At 39.5% G+C, this 20,280-nt stretch overlaps 1 protein-coding gene across 3 annotated transcripts in view; it reads right to left on the bottom strand.

Moving 5' to 3' along the window:
* evc (EvC ciliary complex subunit 1) overlaps positions 1-20,237 on the bottom strand; it is a 21,479-nt gene extending 1,242 nt beyond the window's left edge. For 2 of the 3 annotated variants that reach the window (XM_027004632.3, XM_027004633.3), the window contains exons 1-18: positions 19,936-20,237; positions 19,609-19,710; positions 19,362-19,448; positions 18,957-19,180; positions 18,048-18,132; positions 17,638-17,715; positions 14,717-14,854; positions 14,466-14,618; positions 14,047-14,263; positions 13,702-13,853; positions 12,922-13,020; positions 12,525-12,737; positions 12,312-12,421; positions 11,885-12,017; positions 1,008-1,166; positions 783-921; positions 375-477; positions 159-273 (exon numbers count right to left, since the gene is read on the bottom strand). In XM_027004632.3, the coding sequence (XP_026860433.2) occupies positions 159-273; positions 375-477; positions 783-921; positions 1,008-1,166; positions 11,885-12,017; positions 12,312-12,421; positions 12,525-12,737; positions 12,922-13,020; positions 13,702-13,853; positions 14,047-14,263; positions 14,466-14,618; positions 14,717-14,854; positions 17,638-17,715; positions 18,048-18,132; positions 18,957-19,180; positions 19,362-19,448; positions 19,609-19,710; positions 19,936-20,112 (2,484 nt within the window). In that variant the 5' untranslated portion in view covers positions 20,113-20,237. Of the gene's footprint in view, positions 1-158; positions 274-374; positions 478-782; positions 922-1,007; positions 1,167-11,884; positions 12,018-12,311; positions 12,422-12,524; positions 12,738-12,921; positions 13,021-13,701; positions 13,854-14,046; positions 14,264-14,465; positions 14,619-14,716; positions 14,855-17,637; positions 17,716-18,047; positions 18,133-18,956; positions 19,181-19,361; positions 19,449-19,608; positions 19,711-19,935 lie in introns of those variants that run through there. The other variant, XM_081710185.1, reaches the window with a different exon arrangement.
* Positions 20,238-20,280: the final 43 nt, after the last annotated feature.

The following is a 20,280-nucleotide window of genomic DNA, read 5'->3' as shown; positions in this document are numbered from 1 at the left end:
AAAACCTTGCTACTACAAACAACAAAAAAAAGAACTTTTTTTTCAAACATCCAAAACGAACCCCCTCCCCCCCTCCCCCAAGCAGTTACGTTGAGGTTTAAGGTACTATTACGGTAATGGTTACTTTTTTACAGTATCATTAAAATCAGCGTACTCACTCTGAGCTGCTCTCCGATTATGTGTGTTTGAAGCTGCAGATCCACTGGCTCTCCTCTATCCTCACACACCCACTCCTCATACTGAGAGAGACAGCACCTCTTCTGTAGCTCAACTCTAAACACACACCCTCAAATATTAACAACTAATCTGGACGCGGGTGTGTGCATTTGTGTTTGTGTGTGTGAGAACAAAAAAGAGTGTATGCTTGTATGTACCTCTTGTAAAACTCAGCAGAGTGAGGCTTTCTGGCCCAGTTACACAGCTCTCTCTGTAGAGTTCTGACACACTCTCTTCTCTTTCGCTGTCTTTCTCTCACCTCTGAAATACACAGACACAGTGAAACAAAGGTACAGAACACAACTGCCAAGGGCTAGGATACTTCAAGGAAGCCCAAACCTAGACAGGAGCAAGTGAGGGCTAAGGGTCATGCTCAGGGGACCAACAGCAGCAACTTGGCAGCACCAGGGCTTGAACCAGCAACCTGTCAAGCACCTGACCCACCAAGCCACCACTGCCCCGTAACACACACAAAACATAAGTTATATCTTCTCTTTTACCATTTAAAATCAGTCAGTGCTGGAATAATAGAGCAAACATAAAGAAGAGGAGGGTGAGAGCTGTACTGGCATTCTGGTGCGGATGACCGTGCTGCGTTGCTGTGATGATAGTTTGAATATGGGAGTAGTAGTTCATTATGAGTGCAGTAACAGAATCTTGCGTTACATGCACACTCTCACATACAGCCTTCTTCAGCTGCTCCTGCTGAGAGAGAGAAAGAGGATAAAGAGTGTTTAATTGTTTCTTATGTGGGATACAGAAAATTTCATTAGATATTTTACACCCCTCACCTTGTGTGTCTCAACTGCTGTTGCCATGTTACCAGGCTGTGAGGCTACCAGTCGCAGCCGAACAGTGTTGGCAAGGGCGTGGCCAATTAGGAATTGGGCGTGTACTTGAAGGAACTCAGAGGCAGGCTCCAGTTCTGACAGGAGCTCCTGTTGAAGGCTCTAAGCAATGACAGCAAATTTCTCTTCTCATTTCAGCACATACAAAACACAAATATGTTACAGTAGATGGGTATGTACTGTCGAATAAAAATAATAGAATAATATATAGAATTTATATAGTGCCTTTCTCAAACCCAAAGTTGTTTCTTACTTTTTAAGACTCAAACAAACCCTCTACCAAGAGAGAGATGTATGTTGAAAATATTGGGCTTAAAAAAGAACAGCTGTGTATTGAAGATAGCTTACTTAAAATGTTTTTTCTTAATGTTGAATTCTTCAACCCTATCAGGGAACTGTTAGTTTTACCTTTGCGTTGCAGTGGTAGCTCAGTAATAAAGCTACTTGTCTAAAAAGCAGAAGGTTGCTAGTTCAAGTCCCACCACCCCCAAGTTGCCAATGTTGGCTCCCTCAGCAAGACCCTTGACCTACAATTACTCAAATTGTGTTCAATCATAATTGTAAGTGTCAGGTAAATGTAAATGCCTTGAACAGGATACCATGGAGTCTAGCAACCTCTGCTATAAAATGACACTTAAGCAAGGCCAATCACCCATTTGACTTTTTGATTTCTTTACCAGGGTCATAATTCTAAATTTGGAAAGCAGAAGCCTTCTCAAACCAGTATATTACCACTGCTTTAAGTATGACCCCAAATTTTGTCTGACTAACTTACCCTATCATGATACAACACCCCAAGTCTTCTGCTAGGCTTGCTACTGTGATGTGTCACAATACCTTTTAGTGCTTTGCCAATGCTTTGTCATTTGTTTTTTGCCAACTCACCACTGTGCCCTTTTGTTTTCTATTATGGAGGTGAACTTCCTGGGCTACTTCATCAGGAGCACACAACCCTGAATGACTGAGGCTTTCACTGCACTTAAGGTAGCCTTCACCAGTGCCCCAGGACTTCAGCAGCCTGACTCCACTAAGCCCTTCCTCATGGAGGTAGATGCTTCAGATATGGCGGTAGGGGCAGTCCTGTTCCAGCAGATGGGAGAAACCCAAACTGAAGCCAGAGGCCTTCTCCCAGAAGTTGACTGCCACACAGCACAACTATAGAGTCAGTGAGCAGGAGTTGCTTGATATGAACATTGCCTTTGTTACGGAAAGATGGATGTGTTTATGTGTTCCAGGTTCACTACCAGGATTTCATGCCAACTGCTCCTGCTATTTAATGGCCCCTCCCACAAGAGAGAAAGGAGACAGTTTTGTTGGTTTGCATTTGTTGGTGTGCAGTTGCAATTTTGTATGACTTTTGTGTACGACCTTGTTTTCCCCATTTTTGGACTTTGTTTTGGCTTTGCCCCTCCTGCTTCGGTAGCTCTTGCATATATACATACAGATATTGTATAAAGAGTGTAAGTATTGTTTTGTTTGGTACTTTGGTGTTGGATACTGGTGGTAGGGAGTGACTGCCATTTTTTGGGTCTAGGTTTTGCCTCTGTTCATGTGTCAGGAAGTTAGTAAAGTCTGTTGTATGTTTCTTTTGTTTGTTAGGATTATTTAGTATGTATTTTTCTTTCATTAGTGTGGGTTTTGTTTATTGTTTTGGCTTGGGTCACTCCTAAAGACACTGCACCAGTAAGATTGTTTGTAAATAATATCCTCTGTGAAATACACCAAAAAGGAGACTTCCATATGTGCTTCTGTTTTGTTGCCATTTGCTTTTCACAACTTACATTGTTAGCTGTTTACATTTCTACAGACCAGGATTAAAGAACGTGAAGGCCGACATGCTCTCATATCAGTACAGCACTGAGGTTCATCCCACCAGCCAAGAGAAACCCCCCTGCTTCATGCAGGCTGTCAGCTGGGACCTCGACCACAACATTAATGCAGCTAATCCTCATTCTCACTGCCCTCCTGATTGGCTCTACATCTTTTTATGATGCTACTCACTTCTCATTGCAGTATTCTAGATCATATGCATATTGGACTCCAACCTGCTGTACTGGATAGGATGTATTTTGTGAGTACACTTTTGTAAGTTGCTCTGGATAAGAGCATCTGCTAAATGCCGTAAATGTAAATGTAAATTGCAGGGCAATAGTAACTCAGTGCGTAAGGTACTCAACTAGTAATCAGAATGTTGTCAGTTCAAGCCCCACTGCTGCCAAGTTGCCACTGTTGGGCCCCTGAGCAAGGCCCTTAACCTTCAATTGCTCAAATTGTACTCGGTCATTATTGTAAGTTGCTTTGGATAAAAGTGTCAGGTAAATGCATGGGCACACTCTCTGGGTCAAAGTGGACCTCCTTTTGGTGGCCTGTGATGCACAAGGATGTAGTGAGGCACATCTCATAGTGTGCAGAGTGTGTGTGCAGCTAAACGCCTGGTAAGCTGCTTCTCCTCCCCACACCACATCAACCCTGGATGCCAACTTAGTCACAGACCTCCTGGCTTCTGAGGGCAACATGTTCATCCTTGTCATCATCATCTGCTTATTGAAGATGGTCTGGTTTGTCCCCCTCCCGGCACCTTCCACCATGCTCGAGACAGCTGATGTGCTTTCCTTCCACATCTTCTGACAGTGCAGGCTGCCCAAAGACATACTTTTGTTCACCTCCCAAGTGTGGTAGGAGTTCCCAGGAAAGCTCAACATGATGGTGAACCTCAATTTGGGGTACCATCCTCAAGTCAACAGGCAGGCAAAAAGTGTCAGCCACAAGCTTGGTAATTTCACCTCTAGAAGCACCTAGAGACCTGGAGCTCCTACCACCCCAGGCTGGAGTACGCACAGTTGGGGGCTCAGGCCCATTGAGTGTACTGGGATACCAGCCCCTGCTGTACCTGTGGAACCCCCCCCCCCCCCTGACTTCAGACCAGACTGGTGAATGAGAGACCCCCACCTACAAACCTGGAGCCTGTGTAGCTGGCAACAAAGGATGGTTGGATGGGACCCATTCGCAAGATGGCCATGAAGTATGCAGACCTGTATATCATCCTCAACTACTTAGAGGGTCGGCTTGCCTCGGAGCAGCCATGCATTATTGGCTTTCCATGCTTCTACGCTGAAGCCAGTGATCGAGGAGCCCCTCAATCTCCTCCATGATGCTGCCTGATCACCACCAACACCACTTGATCTCAAGGACATGGAGAAGACAGCTGCAGTACCATGTAGACAGATAGGGGAACGACCTGGAGGACAGAATTGGTGATCAGAAGGTGCACCCATCCAAACCAGCCCCCTGTCATCCACATAGGCCCTCCCGTCAGAGTTCAGTGGGCCCTTCAGGAAGAGGCACTGTCACAGCACCTAGCCCACTGGGAGACACGTACATTTATTTACATTTTACATTTACCTGACACTTTTATCCAAAGTGACATACAATTATGATTGATTACAACTTGAGCAATTGAGGGTTAAGGCCCTTTCTCAGGGTCCCAACAGTGGCAACTTGGGCTTGAACCAACAACCTTCCTATTACAAGTCAAGTACCTTAACCACATTCACAGACAGCCTGCACCCTTCCTGTTCTCAATCTACTGATTACTAAGCACCAGCCTGTTTGCCTCCTTGTTTTCTCTTTCGCTTATGTCCAAAGGAACACTCTCTTCTAGTGCCATGCACTGTTCCTTGCTACTGCATTGGAGACGACACCCCGAGTCTTTTGTGAGCCTTCCACTAGCCTTCTGCTACTCTGCTGTGTCACAGCACTTTTTAGTGCTTTGCCAACACTTTGTTTTATTTGATCTTTGCCAGCTTGCTGCTGTACCATTCTGTTTTCGATTATGTAGAATAAAGACACCTCAAACATGCACTTGTGTCTTGCTCCTTCCCTGCACCCGTTGCCACCCCGGATGATCAAAATTTTCTGCGCACTCAAAGATAAAAGACACTTATGTATGAATTTGTTTGCAAAAGCTATCAATATGTACTTTTTTTTGGTCATTTTCATGTTCCATAGTACCACCTGTAAATGAGAAATGCTATAATGCTATATTTATAATTTTGACTTCCACAGGTATAAGTTCTACGAATAAAAATTATCTTGTCATCTTAAATTACAGTGCGTCTCTTATTTTGGGAATTTATCCAAAACCTTCTTCTTTTGTAATTGTTTACCTCTTGCTTACAAAAATCACAGACAAAATCGTTAACCATTTCTAATTGTATTTACTGGTAAACTTATATGCACCAACTAGACAAAATATACTAGTACATTTTAGTAGTCTGTAGCTTTCCAATTAAAATAGGAAAGGAATTATAGTTTGATTGCATTGCATGTTATTCTATGTTATAATGCTCCACTGAACCCAATTGAAGCTATTAAACTGTTCAAGAAATGTTTAATGGCAACATAAATTTAGCCAATCAGTGTCCTTGAATTGGATGCCTGTGTTTTATGTATTGTCCCAAGCGGTATCAGCAGTCAAGCCAACCCTCCCCTTAAATTTAAATGAAAATTTGCCTGATACTACGGTATTTCGGTGCTTATCACAAACTAATGCCCCAGAAAGAAAGCAGAGAGAAACTAAGCAGAGAGAAACAGAAACTTTCAATTATTTTGAAGAGCTTTAGATTAGACATGCACTTTTACCAAATATAAATAAAGCACAAAATTAAAGTTTACTTGATTAAAAATAATTCATAAAGCAGAATCTTAATTTAGTGATAGCCAAGGGATACCAATCTTGAGTGGCCATGGAATTATTTTTTGGGGGTATTATATGAAAATTATGAGAACTGCATTACCAAAATCAGCACATATGAAATGAGTATATTAATTCATGTAAAAGGTCACTTGATTTTAATTTGGTTTTATGTACAGTAGAATCTGCCGAAACCTTCACTGGTGATCACCAAGAGCTACTTGTAGGTGATAGTAGAATTGATAGTAGAATTGTTCTGGCATAGCCAACTATACTCTCTCCAAGTTCCACTACTGATCTTAGAAATTTACAATGGATTTTTGAAAAAAATGATAGGAGTAGAACCTGTTCAAACTTTCACTGGTGATAGCCAATAAGTACCACTGCTATGTTGTTGTGAAATTGTTTTGGCATTATATGAAGTTTTTGAAAAACATATATCCAAAATCAGCCTATTATGAAATGAGCATATTAATCCACCTAAAGATAGTATGACTAATATGGATTTATGAACAAATGGTACAATAACTTACACTGGTGATTGCCAATGGGTACCATTGTTATGTGGTAGAGGAACTGTTTTGGCATTATGGAAAATCTTTGAGAAATGAATATCCAAATTCTGCCTATATGAAATGAGTAAATTAATTCACCTAAAGGTAGTATGACTAATATGTTTTTTAAAAAATTGTACAGTAGAATCTGTTCAAATTTGCAGTGGTAATTGGCAGTGTGTCACTTCTGGCCCCTCCATAGCATCTCTGTCTCCATTGTTTCCCTGTCTCCTATCCTTGTTTTATTTTTTCCTTTTCCTGTTCCGATCCTTTTTTTGGTTTTTCACTCTGATTTGTATCACCTGTTCATTGTTACTCAATGCCTTGCTAGTTACTGCTTGTGTTATTTGATCATATCACTGCTTGTGTTATTTTGTTTAGCCTGCTTCCATTTTTGTCTTTGTGTATATTGTTCTTTTTAAGGTATATTGGATCTCTTCATGTTGATAAATTGTCCTTGGACCATACTATCAACCCTAATTCTGGGTTTGCCCTTAATAAATCTCAGTATATGCATCCACCTCAATCTTTCCATGTTGTGCAAATGTTACCACTCTTTGGTGGTAGTTAAAAATACTACTAATTGTGTTTAATGTAATGATGCAAGTAAACTAGTTAAATCAAGTAAACTATATTTTGTACTAAAAAAAAATAAATAGTAAAAGTGCATGCACCAAAGCACTTCAAAAAATAAAAAGTATCTGTTTCTCTTTTCCATCTGATGCCATTGACGATGATGAACACTCATGATGCAGCATTTTCAGGTGCTCTCAAATTCAATAAGATCTCTTCTCCAAAATCTATTTGAGAGAACTTTGGTGGAGAAACTACACATTACTAAGTAGCTTGCTAAACTGGCTAGCCATTCAAGTTGTGTATTGTGCATTTGTTTCTGGTAGTTTTTCATTATACTAGATACAAATGAACTTGCTAAGCTAGTGAAACATAGGCTTCCACTAGTGTTAGTTAACCTTTAGCTAATATTAACTTAATTTGCTTGTTGTGTAGATAATTTAGTTGGTTGGTCTGACTAAATGAACAAGCTATCATTCGCTAACTGTCAGCTAGCTAGCTGTGTGTTTTAGTAGTCCTGGCGAACAGAGCTAAAGTGAGCTAGCTTTACAAATATGAAGTTTAGGCAGTTATGTGTGAGTAGGAGCTTTCCTATTGATACCTAATTTATAGCTAGATGATATAAGTTCACTACTTTTAAAATGCAAGCCTTATTTGTTAATAAAATATTAAAAAAGTTTTCACTGTGAATGCTAATAAAAACAGCTTCACATCTCAAAATTAAAAGATGTACAAGCTAAAATTCTTAACGTCCACAGGGTTTACCAAGTTGCTTTAACACTAACAAATGTGTGGAAGTTACATGAACTAATCTACACATCATGCAAATTGTATCGTAATTGTCATTTATTACTAGTCTGTTGATTTTTAATGCCAATTAAATAATTGCTGGCTATTTCACAGATCACAAGTAATGTTAAGTTGTATTGGGATGGTTGATGAAACTGCCTGAATAGGCCCGTCACAAACAGCCCCACCTAGAATATTTTTTACAGGCCTCCACTGTAGAAGAGCAGTCTAAGTGTTGTGTATTGTACAGAAGACTGAAAAGATTCAAAATGATGGTGGGCTAGGAAAGTATGTAATTGTGATTCTACAAATCAAATCTAAGAGTTTGGATAGGAAAGGTAGATTAGAAATAGGTTCAATAAGGCAGAGTGAAGAATTAGGGTAACAGCAGCAGTTCAAAAAAGAGGGAACACAAGTGACAATTAATGAGATGCCAGGTATGAGCTGATGGGAGAGGGGGCAGGACCCAGCAAGGAAGAAAAAGCATTAGATTCAGAGATTAGTATAGAGATGAACACTCCTATAGTGAAAGTTGTCAGAAATTTGCAAGGGAAGGGAGTCACAGTAGTTAAGCAACTGAAAGGTATTTGGGATATGCTGGAATATGACATTGCTCATTAGTACTAGAAATTGCAGCAGGGTTTGGCTGAATGGGGCTGCTAATAACATCAAATAATGTTTGGGGCTCATAACCAATTCCTTTGAATTTAAACCAAAAGTATATTGAATGGGGACCAGTGTATCTTTATTTTAGCCAAATGGTCAGATTATGCTAAAGATCGAAAAATTAGGCCTAGTTTTCTTATACAGGTGTTCAAAATTTTGACCCCTGGCTTACAGTACACAGTAACTCAAGAGTATTCCATATGGAGCACTGGTCTAGATTTTAGAGGGGCAATGTGTTCAAGCATATTAAAAAGTTTGGGTTGATTGAGTACACGATAGATTAACAGGCCTAACTATGGGACAGACTTAACAATTTTTAATACCATGTATTCAAACTGACATTACATCATAAGGTTATTCTAAGGTACTTATTGTAAACATCTGCCAACCTACCATCGTTACTCTTTAGCCTGATCTTAGAGAAATAGCTAAACCCACAGGGTGTAGGCGTGCTAATATACCAATTCATGGGGTTGTTGCAATGCCTCAGTGAAAAATAAGTCAAAGTTTTTCTGGACCACCAATGATTAAACACATGGGTTATCAGTGAAAGAACACCAATTTAACATAGTTCTAAGTAGAAGTAGGCAGAAAATTCGAGCAATTCTCTGTCTGTCCAAACACTAGATAGTATTAGGACAGTAAGTTAAGTGATCTTTAAAACAGGCAGTGTCTAGAAAAGTAATTAATATAATATAATATAATGAAAGTAAGGCCTGAGGTCATAAGGTACTGGCAAAGCTTGTTGGTGGCTGGATCCAAGCAATAGTGACAGCAAAGGCTTTGGACTCTGATAGGAAAGTAAAGGTAGTCAGGTTCAATATTTTTCTCAGTTTGCCAACTTCCCTGCTGTGTTAGCATAAGTTCCCTCCTCAGCAGGCAGTCCAATGAGTGTGAGGAGACAAAAGGGATCCCAATCACGTACTACACACGTACTACACAATACTTGTTACGTGCCAGGTGTGCACGTTTTTGTTCTGTATTGGTTGCTTTTCTTGTTGCAGGTAAGCCAATCTCATTGATTGGGTTACACCACCAACAAGCCTTTTGTGCAGAGATGGGGGCAGGACTTTTGCTTTAAAAGGCGGACCTCCCGCGGAAGTGGAGCAGTGCTGATCTAGGGCATGCTGGAGAGTTATTTAAGGCATCTTATGAATATGTGTGAACGCTATTCTTGTTGAGTATTACTTATGAGATTGCTGTTAGGTCTCCCCTATCTGTCGGTGTGGACAAGTAAGGTAAAGTGGTTACAGGCGATTTCAATGGATAGATGTGGTAGCTCAGGGGTGGGTGCCACTTTGTAGGAAAGGTATATGGTAGGCAGGGAAGCTGTTTTATTATTTTGGTTTCTTTGGCATCCTCCATAATGTCCACCCATACTCCTTGACCACTCAAGATTTGTTCCTTGAACCATGTGCTCTCACCATTGATGTCTGTTTTTATAGGTACAAGTAAATCGATATAAACACAAAAGTTATTGGTGTCGGTCTCATACTTCGTTACTTTACACACACACACACACACACACACACACACACACACACACACACACACCACACACACACACACACACACACACACACACACACACACCTCATAGGACTGTTACATCCCTGTTGTCTTGCCATCAACCAGGAGCATGTAACAGTATTACATGTACTACACACTAATACTATAAGGTATACAGTATGTACTTATCTTAATAGTAAGGTTTGGCAAGTTAGTACAAAAAATATTAACGTATTACTTCATTTCGTACCAACAGGAAGTGAGGAAGTGTTGCTATCAACATGTGTAATATTAAGATACAACTTGTTGTTTCTTGAATCAAATATAAATTGAAGTCAACGACATTTTTTACCGTTCTGATTTACAATCAATGAGACTCCCTTAGAAGTGTGCTCCATTGCTTACTAGGACAGTTGTTTTTCTGTGAATTAAACTGCAGTCTTCACCAGTTTACCACAGTAAACAGTGATCTTTCATATGGAGAGTATACACTGATGTTAATATCTTAACAGAATACACCCTCTGTGGGACTGAGTAGCAAAACATTTACATCACAGCTGCATTTAAGGAAAACAATGAAACTGGAATGAAAGGCAGTTGGGCTCGACAGTGATCCTTCCAAATTTCCAGTAGAATCAATGGTACACAGGAATCAGCCTGTGGCCAGGAATCTGGTTTCCTGACATTTCTATGTAGTCTACCAGATTATATGTAGCCTGCCTAGTTTCGAGGCCGGGAAGTACACTAAGTAATGCCTGAAGGTATAATTTTGGAATTCAATTAAGTTACTACCACTATTATTATTATTAAAATTTTTTTAATCTCACTTAACAAATTTGTCTAAAAGTAGGAGCCTCTTTCCCTTCTCCTCCCTCTCCCTCCACTCCATCACTTGTCTCTCTTCACTTCGTGGCTGGCGTGCCAGGTTATCAGCAAGCGGGTGCCTTCATCAGTATATGAGAATGTTTTATATAGCTTTGTAAGTTTTAACTTCCTTTTACTGTATTTCTTTTGTAGTATCACACCTAAACATAAAATTATTCTCAACACACACTAACAGTTACCATGTTCCGGTTAACCCAAGCTCACACCTCAGCAAGGAAGCTAGATAATGCTAGCTGTTAGCCACATGTCAATTAAGCAACATTAGATATGGTGTCTTATTAGTGAACAATGTCATAGATTTTTGATTGTGCTTCTATATTACATCAGCACAGGTATTAATCCTAAAATAGTAACGACTGATATTCTACCTCATTTACAAATATGGATAAGTTAAATTTAGCTGCCGTCAGCTACCTAATGCTAGCTGGCTGGCTAATTGGCTAAATAACCTTTAGCTTAATTATGAAGGCCAAACACTACTACAGCTAGGCTGCCCGCTAACAGCTTCCTTACCAAAATAGCAACCATTTGTTATGTTTATTAATTGTTTTTAAGGAAAGAGACAGACATTTATACATCCATTCGTTGAACCATCTATGTCATCTGCACATTTTGCTTCAAAATTTTCCAGAGGCGAGTACCTCCTCCTTTTTTAGTTTTGAATTGCATTATTGGACAATAGTGTCCATTCAAACCATACTCAAAAACTGACAAGTTCTAAACGCCCATCTTGCATTTTTGAGTGTACTCAAATTTAACAATTTTAACTACACTACGCACTACATACTCAAGAACTAGTAAGTATTAGTAAATAGTACGCAATTGGGATACAACCAAGGTCACTCACTGCAGATGTGATCATCAAGGAAGAGTGCTTAGACAAGTAGTCTAAGTGTGCTATTGTGTTATAAGTGTGTTATTTTTTTCCCCCTGTTTTGCTCTGTGCATATCAAAAACCAAAAGATGCAGTCCAAGGAAAAATGTAAAGATGTCAAAAAATAAATAAATAAATAATTCACACAGACAAAAATAGACTTGTCATGAAGCAACAGTCAAATGTGCACATCATACTCTGAACTGGAAGTGGCAAACTCTTAGTGAGAGTGAGTGAGTGAGTGAGTGAGTGAGAGAGAGAGATTGTGTGTGTATACCTGTGGATCTCGCTGTAATCTAAGCTGTGTAAGCTTCATTTCCTTTACAGTGTGGTTGTAGAAGTGACGAGCAGCAAAAATTCTCTGGATCTCTAATACTAGGAGGTGTTGTTTTTCCTTAATAAGACCACCACTGCAAAACAAGTGTTAATCACATGTTTACAGCCATTACAGCTAGCCCAGTTTTTTGAATGATGCTTTCTAGTGCTTGTGAAAAAAAAAAAGACATTTCTAATAAGATTCAAATTTCTATTTCTTAATTAGGACACTTATAATGAAGCAAACAATCTAAATGCTTTATTTTTTTCCAGAGTATTCACTGAGAAATTCAAAGAATGAAAACTGACACAGTCCTCCACAGACAGTATTGCAGACCCATTGCTTTGAAAGTTCACAATAATGTGTAAGGTGACTGGCTATTTCTCACCTCTCCTGTATATCCCTCAGTCTAGAAACCATTGCCATGACAACCTTCATGTGTTGGCTGCCTAGGTGTTTAAGACAGGCTTTAGCCAGAGCTTCTTCTTCAGCCCAAGCCTGCAGTCATGACAAGTATACACTTAACACACCCTCACACACAAAATCTATCCACCCAATCAAATATCCATTAGACATATACACAGTAAATTCACTGACAAACCTCTCTGGCTCGCTCCAGATGCTGTGTGAGTGAGTGCAGGGGCAGGTGAATGTGACTCTTCTCTTGCTGGACCTTACTGGCCAGTGTGAGTTCTGTGTTGTGCAGCAATAACTGGCAGTGCTCCACTGACAGAGCAGAGCATGCAGTGAGTGTGCGAAGTACACACTCTCTCCATCGCTCCGTTAAACATCCCGAAAAATTACAAAATAACTTCTAAAAGCAGAAAGATAAACATACACATGCATTTTATTTGGGTTATCTTTTCAATAATAATGCACTGAGAATTAACTGATGTACTGGAGTCTGGGACAAATAAAGAAATATGAAAAAAAGCTTATAGTTACATATAAAAGTACCTATTCCACATAAACAAGCTTCTTAGGTTGATAGAACACACCTTCCATAGATCACACACTTTGTCAGATACTCTCCTGTCCTGCTGTAGCTCAAAGTCCATCATCTGCTTCCAGTGTTTGGCCTGAAGCTCCTCCAACATCTGAGAGAGACAAAGACAGACCACATGAGAGACAGACATAGAAAGACTAATAGAAACAGACACAGCAGGGAAAGAAAGTTTAAAGCACCAAAGTTTGAACTTCTAAACATGCAACAGGTCACATACACAAATACACACTGGATACATTTATACTGGATGTAAATGGTTTATATATTTGAATATAGGGGACTATATTCAAATATGTAAACCATTTATATCCAGTAACAGCTACAGTTAGAGGAGCTAGCCATGTCATTACAGAGGAAGAGGGCAGCGCTATTATAGCATCAGTGGGAGGAGCTAGCTGTATCAAATTCCAGCAGGAATGGGAGGAGCTGGCTATATCTTTTTACAGAAGCATTCAGAGTAACTAAACATGTCCAATTAGCTGCACTTTTAGAAGCAACATGGATTTAGCTCTCAAATGACTTCTTTTACCCTGAAAATGAAGAATCACTGCTAGATTCATGTGTACATAGAGTATTTCTCACAGTTGTACAAATGTGATAGTACCTACTATGAAGGAAAAATTAATCAAACATAATTAGATTGTTTTATATGAGTGAATAAACTAACACAAAGTTGTAGAAAAGTATATACAGTCACAGAAAAGTGCCACTATAGGGTAGATTAATATTTAAAACTTTATTGGTGTAACTGGTATGTAGTTCTGTCACTCACTATGACAACCTGGTGAGCATCCTGCTGTTGAAGCGCATATGAATCAAGCCTTTGACTCCTCTCTCTGGCCTGGGCCTTCTTCATCTTCCTCATCCTCACATCCACCTTCCTGCAGTGCTCATAGACCAACTTCACTGTCTGTTGCCTAATCTCTACACACGCACGCACACACACACACACACACACACAGTTTGCGTAATGCTTCAATGTCTGCTGCCTAATCTCTACACACACTACTCGTTTAATGCTTTAACATAGCTGTGTAAGGCTATTCATTTTATGATGTAATCATGTTCATGTTTATATTTATTCTTGATGTTTATTAGAATTTTTGTATTGTGATACCATGAGAGCAGCGGTGTAGCTCTTCAGTCACTGAAGTCTGCAGATCATTGACCAATTTCATCATGTGGCCAAACACCAGCTGTCCATCAGCTGTCAGCTCCTCTAGTAACTGAGTGGTTAGTTCCATTCTAAGATCTGCCTCCTGCCTCCACAGGGTTATCCTAAATTTTAGCCAACCAGAAATCTCCTCCCACCACTGCAACCTATCATAGAGCATCTGAGAAAGGGAGAAAGGGAATGAGACAGAGATGTGAACTGGGCTTTTGCATGTTTATCAACTGTTTATGAATGGGTCTAAGTGAGCATATGATTTGCTTTCCTAAAGGCATTGCACATTAAGAGCATCTTGCTTATTAGATCAAATATTACAAGCTAGTCTTGATTTAACCACATTAAAGTTAGTATCTTATTCACCAAACCTTTATGATGGCTGCCTGAATGTCTGACAGCTGCTCCTCCACCAACAGCATGTAGCTGATGAGTGTAGATGCTGTTTTCTGTGTGGCATCACTGGGCATGCAGCTAAACAGATGCTGGCAAAACCGCTCCAATTGTTTAGCAAAACTCAGAGCCTGGATATATGGACAAACACATGCGCCGACACCCACATCAGGCACATTTTGAAAACTGAAATTTACCATCAAGAGGAAGTGTATCTGTGAGTAAGTACTGTATGTAGATTGTGGTCCAGTTTCTCTCTTCCTGCTTTCTCCACATCCTCTGTGGAACAGACTGATGGGCTGGGTACTGCCATCTTCTCCCAGGGCAGTAGTTCAGATGGCATACCCCTCTTCAGCTGTTCTACATCCTGTAGAGTTCAGAAGGCATACCCTTCTTCAGCTGCTCTACTTCCTGTACACTTCAGAAGTCATACCGCTCTGCAGCTGCTCAACTTCCTGTACAGAGTATGCTGGGTAAATGAGTTTTCAAAACAGACATTGCACAGATGGTAAGGTGTTTAAAGTGATTAAATATGACACTGTAAGACCAAGTAGCTTGAAGCATTGAGAGTAAGCAAAAAATCAAAATCTATGAATTTAGGTGAAGAAACCAAATCTGATATTTTGTAAAATGTAAGAAATGAAAATGCTTTGCACCACCTACACTCCACCATAAAATCCTCAAATGTAACTAATGACCGTGCAGTCAATCCAGGAAATAATCTTAGCAGACATGAACCTGCGAGCATTACTTAGGTTGGGTGGTGTGGGTTGATTTTCCTGCATTACTTGAGCTGGGTGGTGTGGGTCGATTTTCCTTAGTTTGGGTGGAGTGGTTTGACTTAGTGGAGGAACAATCAATTGGACTCAAGCCAGATGTGCAGATGAGTGAGCTTTATTGGTTCTGTCCCTTATGCACCGAGGGAGAGAAGCCTCAAACTTCTCTCTCACATGAGTTCATATACCCCCACCATTCCCCGTTGTTCTCTCATTTGCTAATCTCGTGACTACAGGTGCCAGGCAACTCAACAGTCCTTGAACATTCTTTCCTGCTAAAAAACAAGTTGTGAGTCCCTGCTGCTGCACCCCTGCCCAGCAACAGCTAAGCAATAACTGTCATACTTCATCACTTCTCTGTTCACCTTTCTTGCAGACTGGTCAAGACAAGGGCAAAGGTCACATATTTCTTACTTCCTCTTTTAAGCAAGCATTAAGCATTTCACTCACAACTTCCTTATCTTCAGCCTCTCACTGTTCTTGGCACTTTCATTCTTGGTAAATTGAGGCTCAAATAAAGACTCAGATATCCTTGAGTCTCATGCAAATCATGAAATAAGCCTATTCAGTCTAATCCTGTCTTTGGACTCAGGGATGCATCTCACCTATACTCAGAAACTGAAATCACTATTCACTAATGTAATCAATACTCCTTTATCCCTTATTGTGCATGTACGTTTTGACACATGAAGCCTCTGAAATGCAAGAACAGAAACAGCGTCATATATAAAGTGTAAAATGGAACTGAGGAAAATCACAAACTAAAATAAGAGTTTAAAAAACTGGCATTTCTCTGACATAATATCACTATATTCATGATATTCTCAAAAGCAAATGAGTTTTTTAAATCAGTTCATCATTAATTATTATCATCATTAGTTATTTTCATTGTAAGCAATTATATTATCCCATACTTATCTGACCACAAAATAAACTCTTATCATTTGCAGCATCCACTAATTAGATTTAAGTTACATCATAAAACTTCATTGAGATGTACTGCTTTAACTCCTCTGCTTAGTAGTGATTAATAAATTTGCTTAGAAACATCCTGTTTGAAAAAAGTTTATCCTTTATAGAAAGCACTGATTTTGCTTGATCACACAGCATCTTTAGGAAGTGCCAGAAATGTACAGTGAGCCAAGAGTATATTAACTAGTTAGTCCAAACGCATTTGTGAGTCATGAGCAATAGTAGTGTTTGTACAAATTTTGATGTTAATGGCTTGCATTGTAACATATTTGGCCCTCTCATTTATTCTCCAATTTATTATTTACTCACCCATGAAGAGGAGGTGAGTGTTGAGAGTGATTCAGTTTAAAGGTTACTGTTTTGGTTTGGAATTATCAACTGTGATAGAGCTGTCATAAACTGACATTTCATTGTAGAAATTTAGACTCAAAAGAAAAACTTCCTAGGAGCATATGGAAGAACCACTGAGAGGAACAAAGATTCAAAAGGAGAAACCATCCTCCTTTGGTTGATACCAGATAGCAAAGCAAAACACAAAGCTAAGAGTAAATACAAAAGTGAATACAGAAATGCCCTAATCATTAGACACCCTTCTGCATAGTTTCCATTGCATAGTTAGTGATTTTCGTTATTGGATACCTCCAGAGAGATGAAGCATATTGCAACTCTACTCATTGCAATGTCAAGAAAACCCCTCTGCTGAAATGGAAATCTAGAAACAAACTAACCACATTATGTTGGTCTCCTCATTGATCATGTCCCAGCTGAATAAACCCATCCTCACACAGAAACCCAATTAAACCATTTAACTGAAAATACAAACCTCAAACCTTAAACGTCCAGATGAGCTGAAATACACGTGCACACATACATATAGACATACATACATATCCCTCCACATACATACATACATACACTAGAGCTAGGGGCTTCTGTGAAGGGGAGATAATGTGTTTTTTAGATTAAACTTTCAGCACTTTTAATTAATTTGTTTTAACAAATTATTCAAACAATTGATATAGAACTGTCTAGACACTGACTTATATGTGTTTAAGCTGAACTCTGAAAAAAGGACAACTTGCCTTTTAATATCCACTTTCATATATGTCTTAACCCTGCATCTATGCCAGGCCCTTTTTTGTTAAATTTAACCTCCATATCGCAGGTTTTTCTCAGCACAGATTGATCAAGAATGATGCTTGATATGTGAAACACTATTCACACTCATGAACCCCAATCTCACAACCCATCACACACCCGTAACCCTGATCTCCAACACACATTCACACCTGCAATTCCAAACACACGTGTACCTCCAGTTCAAACCGCACATCCACACCTCCGATCCCAAACATCCTGAAAACATTTACCCAACAAAAGACACTTGTGTGCACACACACACCTTTTCTTGTTGCTGGAATTGCTTGTTTAGAAGATCATTCTCTCTGCTGAATAGAGTCCCTAGAATCTGGAGAAATATCTGAAATAAGAGAACAATAAATTTTTGATTAGATTGGGAAAATTAATTTGCTCTATATTACATACTGATTTATTTTACTGTAGTACATTAGTAAATGGTTCGGGCTACTAAAGGTCTACTAAAAAATAAATGCAAGCATTTCCTATTAGGCCAGAATGGTAATTTACCTTTGTATAACTTGTGAACATTTAGAACACGATATTTTGCCAGATATATCCTCTGAATGATTAGATTGGTGTGTCACTATATGCAGGTGTGTGTGTATACAGGACCATCTATATGTGTACATGAACACATGATTACATATGTATGTATGAATATCCAGAACTTACATCCCATTTCTCCTGCTGCAGTTGAGCTGTATGCACATAAAGGTTCTGCAGTGTCAGATAGAGCAAACTCACTCGGCCTTCACACCTGAAATACATACACTATTAAACAGTCATAAAAACGTTTTGTCATCTTAAATCTTGTGTATCTACAAAACAAAATTATGGGATAATATTCCTACACTACTTCAGCATTAGTATGCCAAGGTAGTTAGTCTGTGTTTCTCATTGCTGTTGCCAAATATAATAATCTTCATTTTATCTTTATTTGGTCCATCCAGTTAGTGATGTGCTCAAAGTACTTACAAAGAACACGAGGGCACTAAATATAAAATATATTGATCCCAATATACAGCTCTCTTTTGGCTGAATCACCAATATATATACACACATACATACATACATACACACACACACACACACACACACACATATATATATACACACACACACACAAACACACACACACACACATATATACACACACACACACGATTCCTTTTGAGATTATTTGCCATCATGCTCCTGTTGGAAATTTACAAGAAGAGAAACTGATAAACAGTGGAGCAGACACAAGCAGCTTTTGTCCACAGAATCATGACTGAGATGTGCCCAGAGTCTCCTCCATGTCAGAAATTTTCCTGTACCTGCTTTGCTACTTATGGTTGGTGTTGGAAAAGCTCATTGGATGCTGACAGCATCACATCACTATTTTCATTAGTCAATACTAAAAACATGGCTGATTTTATTAGAATGTTACAATGAGAAAAAGACAGCTGACAGCAATCTTTACACCAAACGAGCAAACTATGATTTCATGCCAAAATTGGAACATTTTTATGCAATGGTGAAATGGCATAAGGCCAGCATATCCGTGCATGTATGTTTGTCTGAGAGTGCATGTGTTCTCACCCAGGATAGCATAGTGTGTGCAGATAGCACGCCGCTGTCCTAAAGGTGAGACTCTGCTGTGTTTTGGAGGCATGACCTGGGCAGTTATACTGACGGCTCTCATTTTCCTCCCTGTCTTGGCTCAGCCAGTCATCGCTAGATGAGGACGTGGATCCCTGGACAGGTGGAGCTGATGGTTTGGGGTGCTCATGCAGGGAGGGATTTGAGGCACCATCAGCTAAAGGCTAACCATCAGATAAAGCTAGTCAATCACAGACAGCAGCATCACATCATGAAAGCATCTATTAGAAGTCAACAATGTGGAAAAGAATGATAAAACCCAACATAAATAAATATTATCATTATTTTGACTATGACTTTGAACTAATAGATGACCCAATGTGCATGCAAAGAAAATGATCTCACTCTGTATCTCTGACTGATGGGATAAACAACTTTTGCCTTCAATGCAAATGCAGCTATATCACTGTTTACAGGATCTGTCTGCTTTCCCTGAGAGAGAGAGAGAGAGAGAGAGAGAGAGAGAGAGAGAGAGAGAGAGAGTCATAATAGACACCTATAGGAGTACAGCCTCTCAGTTCAATCCCAAAGCCATACTGTTTCTGCAGAAGCTTCAGTAGCGTAATGTACTGTGTGTGTGAAGGACACTCACTGCTTCTGAAGGACCTGTGTTCCTTCCAGTACTGCCACTTTCCACAGTTTTCTCATCTGTCGCATCCACCTCTAGCAGCTTCCAGGGGTCAACATCTTTAAACTAACCAGCCCATAAAATAACTTTCAAATTGTACTTATTCCAAACTGTATTACTCTAACATTCATAACATAAATCAACAACAACAAAGATATAAAAGAAAAAGATTATTAGTGCATTTTGTGCTTCAACTTTTTGTTTCCAGAATTCTGTTGGATACATTGTACTGCAATAAACTGTCGATATATATCATAACCAATTAGTTTACAATTCTTTATGGCGCCCCACCTTTCTTCCCTGAAGAAAAAATGGTTTTAGGAAGAACACATGCAAGAGAACAGCGGCAATTAGTCCCAAAAACACCCCAAACACCACGGCAATGGTGAACAATCCCGAGGAGATTTGGAGCGATTCCGTTAACTGTAAAGGAACATCGCTGGAATATTCGCTCCCCTCTGACTGCATTTTACCAGCGAAAAAAGCAAACCCTAAAACCAAGGTCGACACCACATACGATCGAGTACCTAAACGCAAGCACCCTGTAGCGCAGTTTGTAATTTTCTGTGTAAGTATTGCGCTCTTAACTTAAGAATTCGTCGCTGCTACGGAACTCTTTTTCACAGAAAGGGAAGT

The sequence above is a fragment of the Electrophorus electricus genome, chromosome 3 (genome assembly GCF_041902795.1).
Source record: "Electrophorus electricus isolate QZ-2024a chromosome 3, ASM4190279v1, whole genome shotgun sequence".
Taxonomy (NCBI): Eukaryota; Metazoa; Chordata; class Actinopteri; order Gymnotiformes; family Gymnotidae; genus Electrophorus; species Electrophorus electricus.
This window is presented reverse-complemented; position numbering and strand designations above follow the sequence as displayed.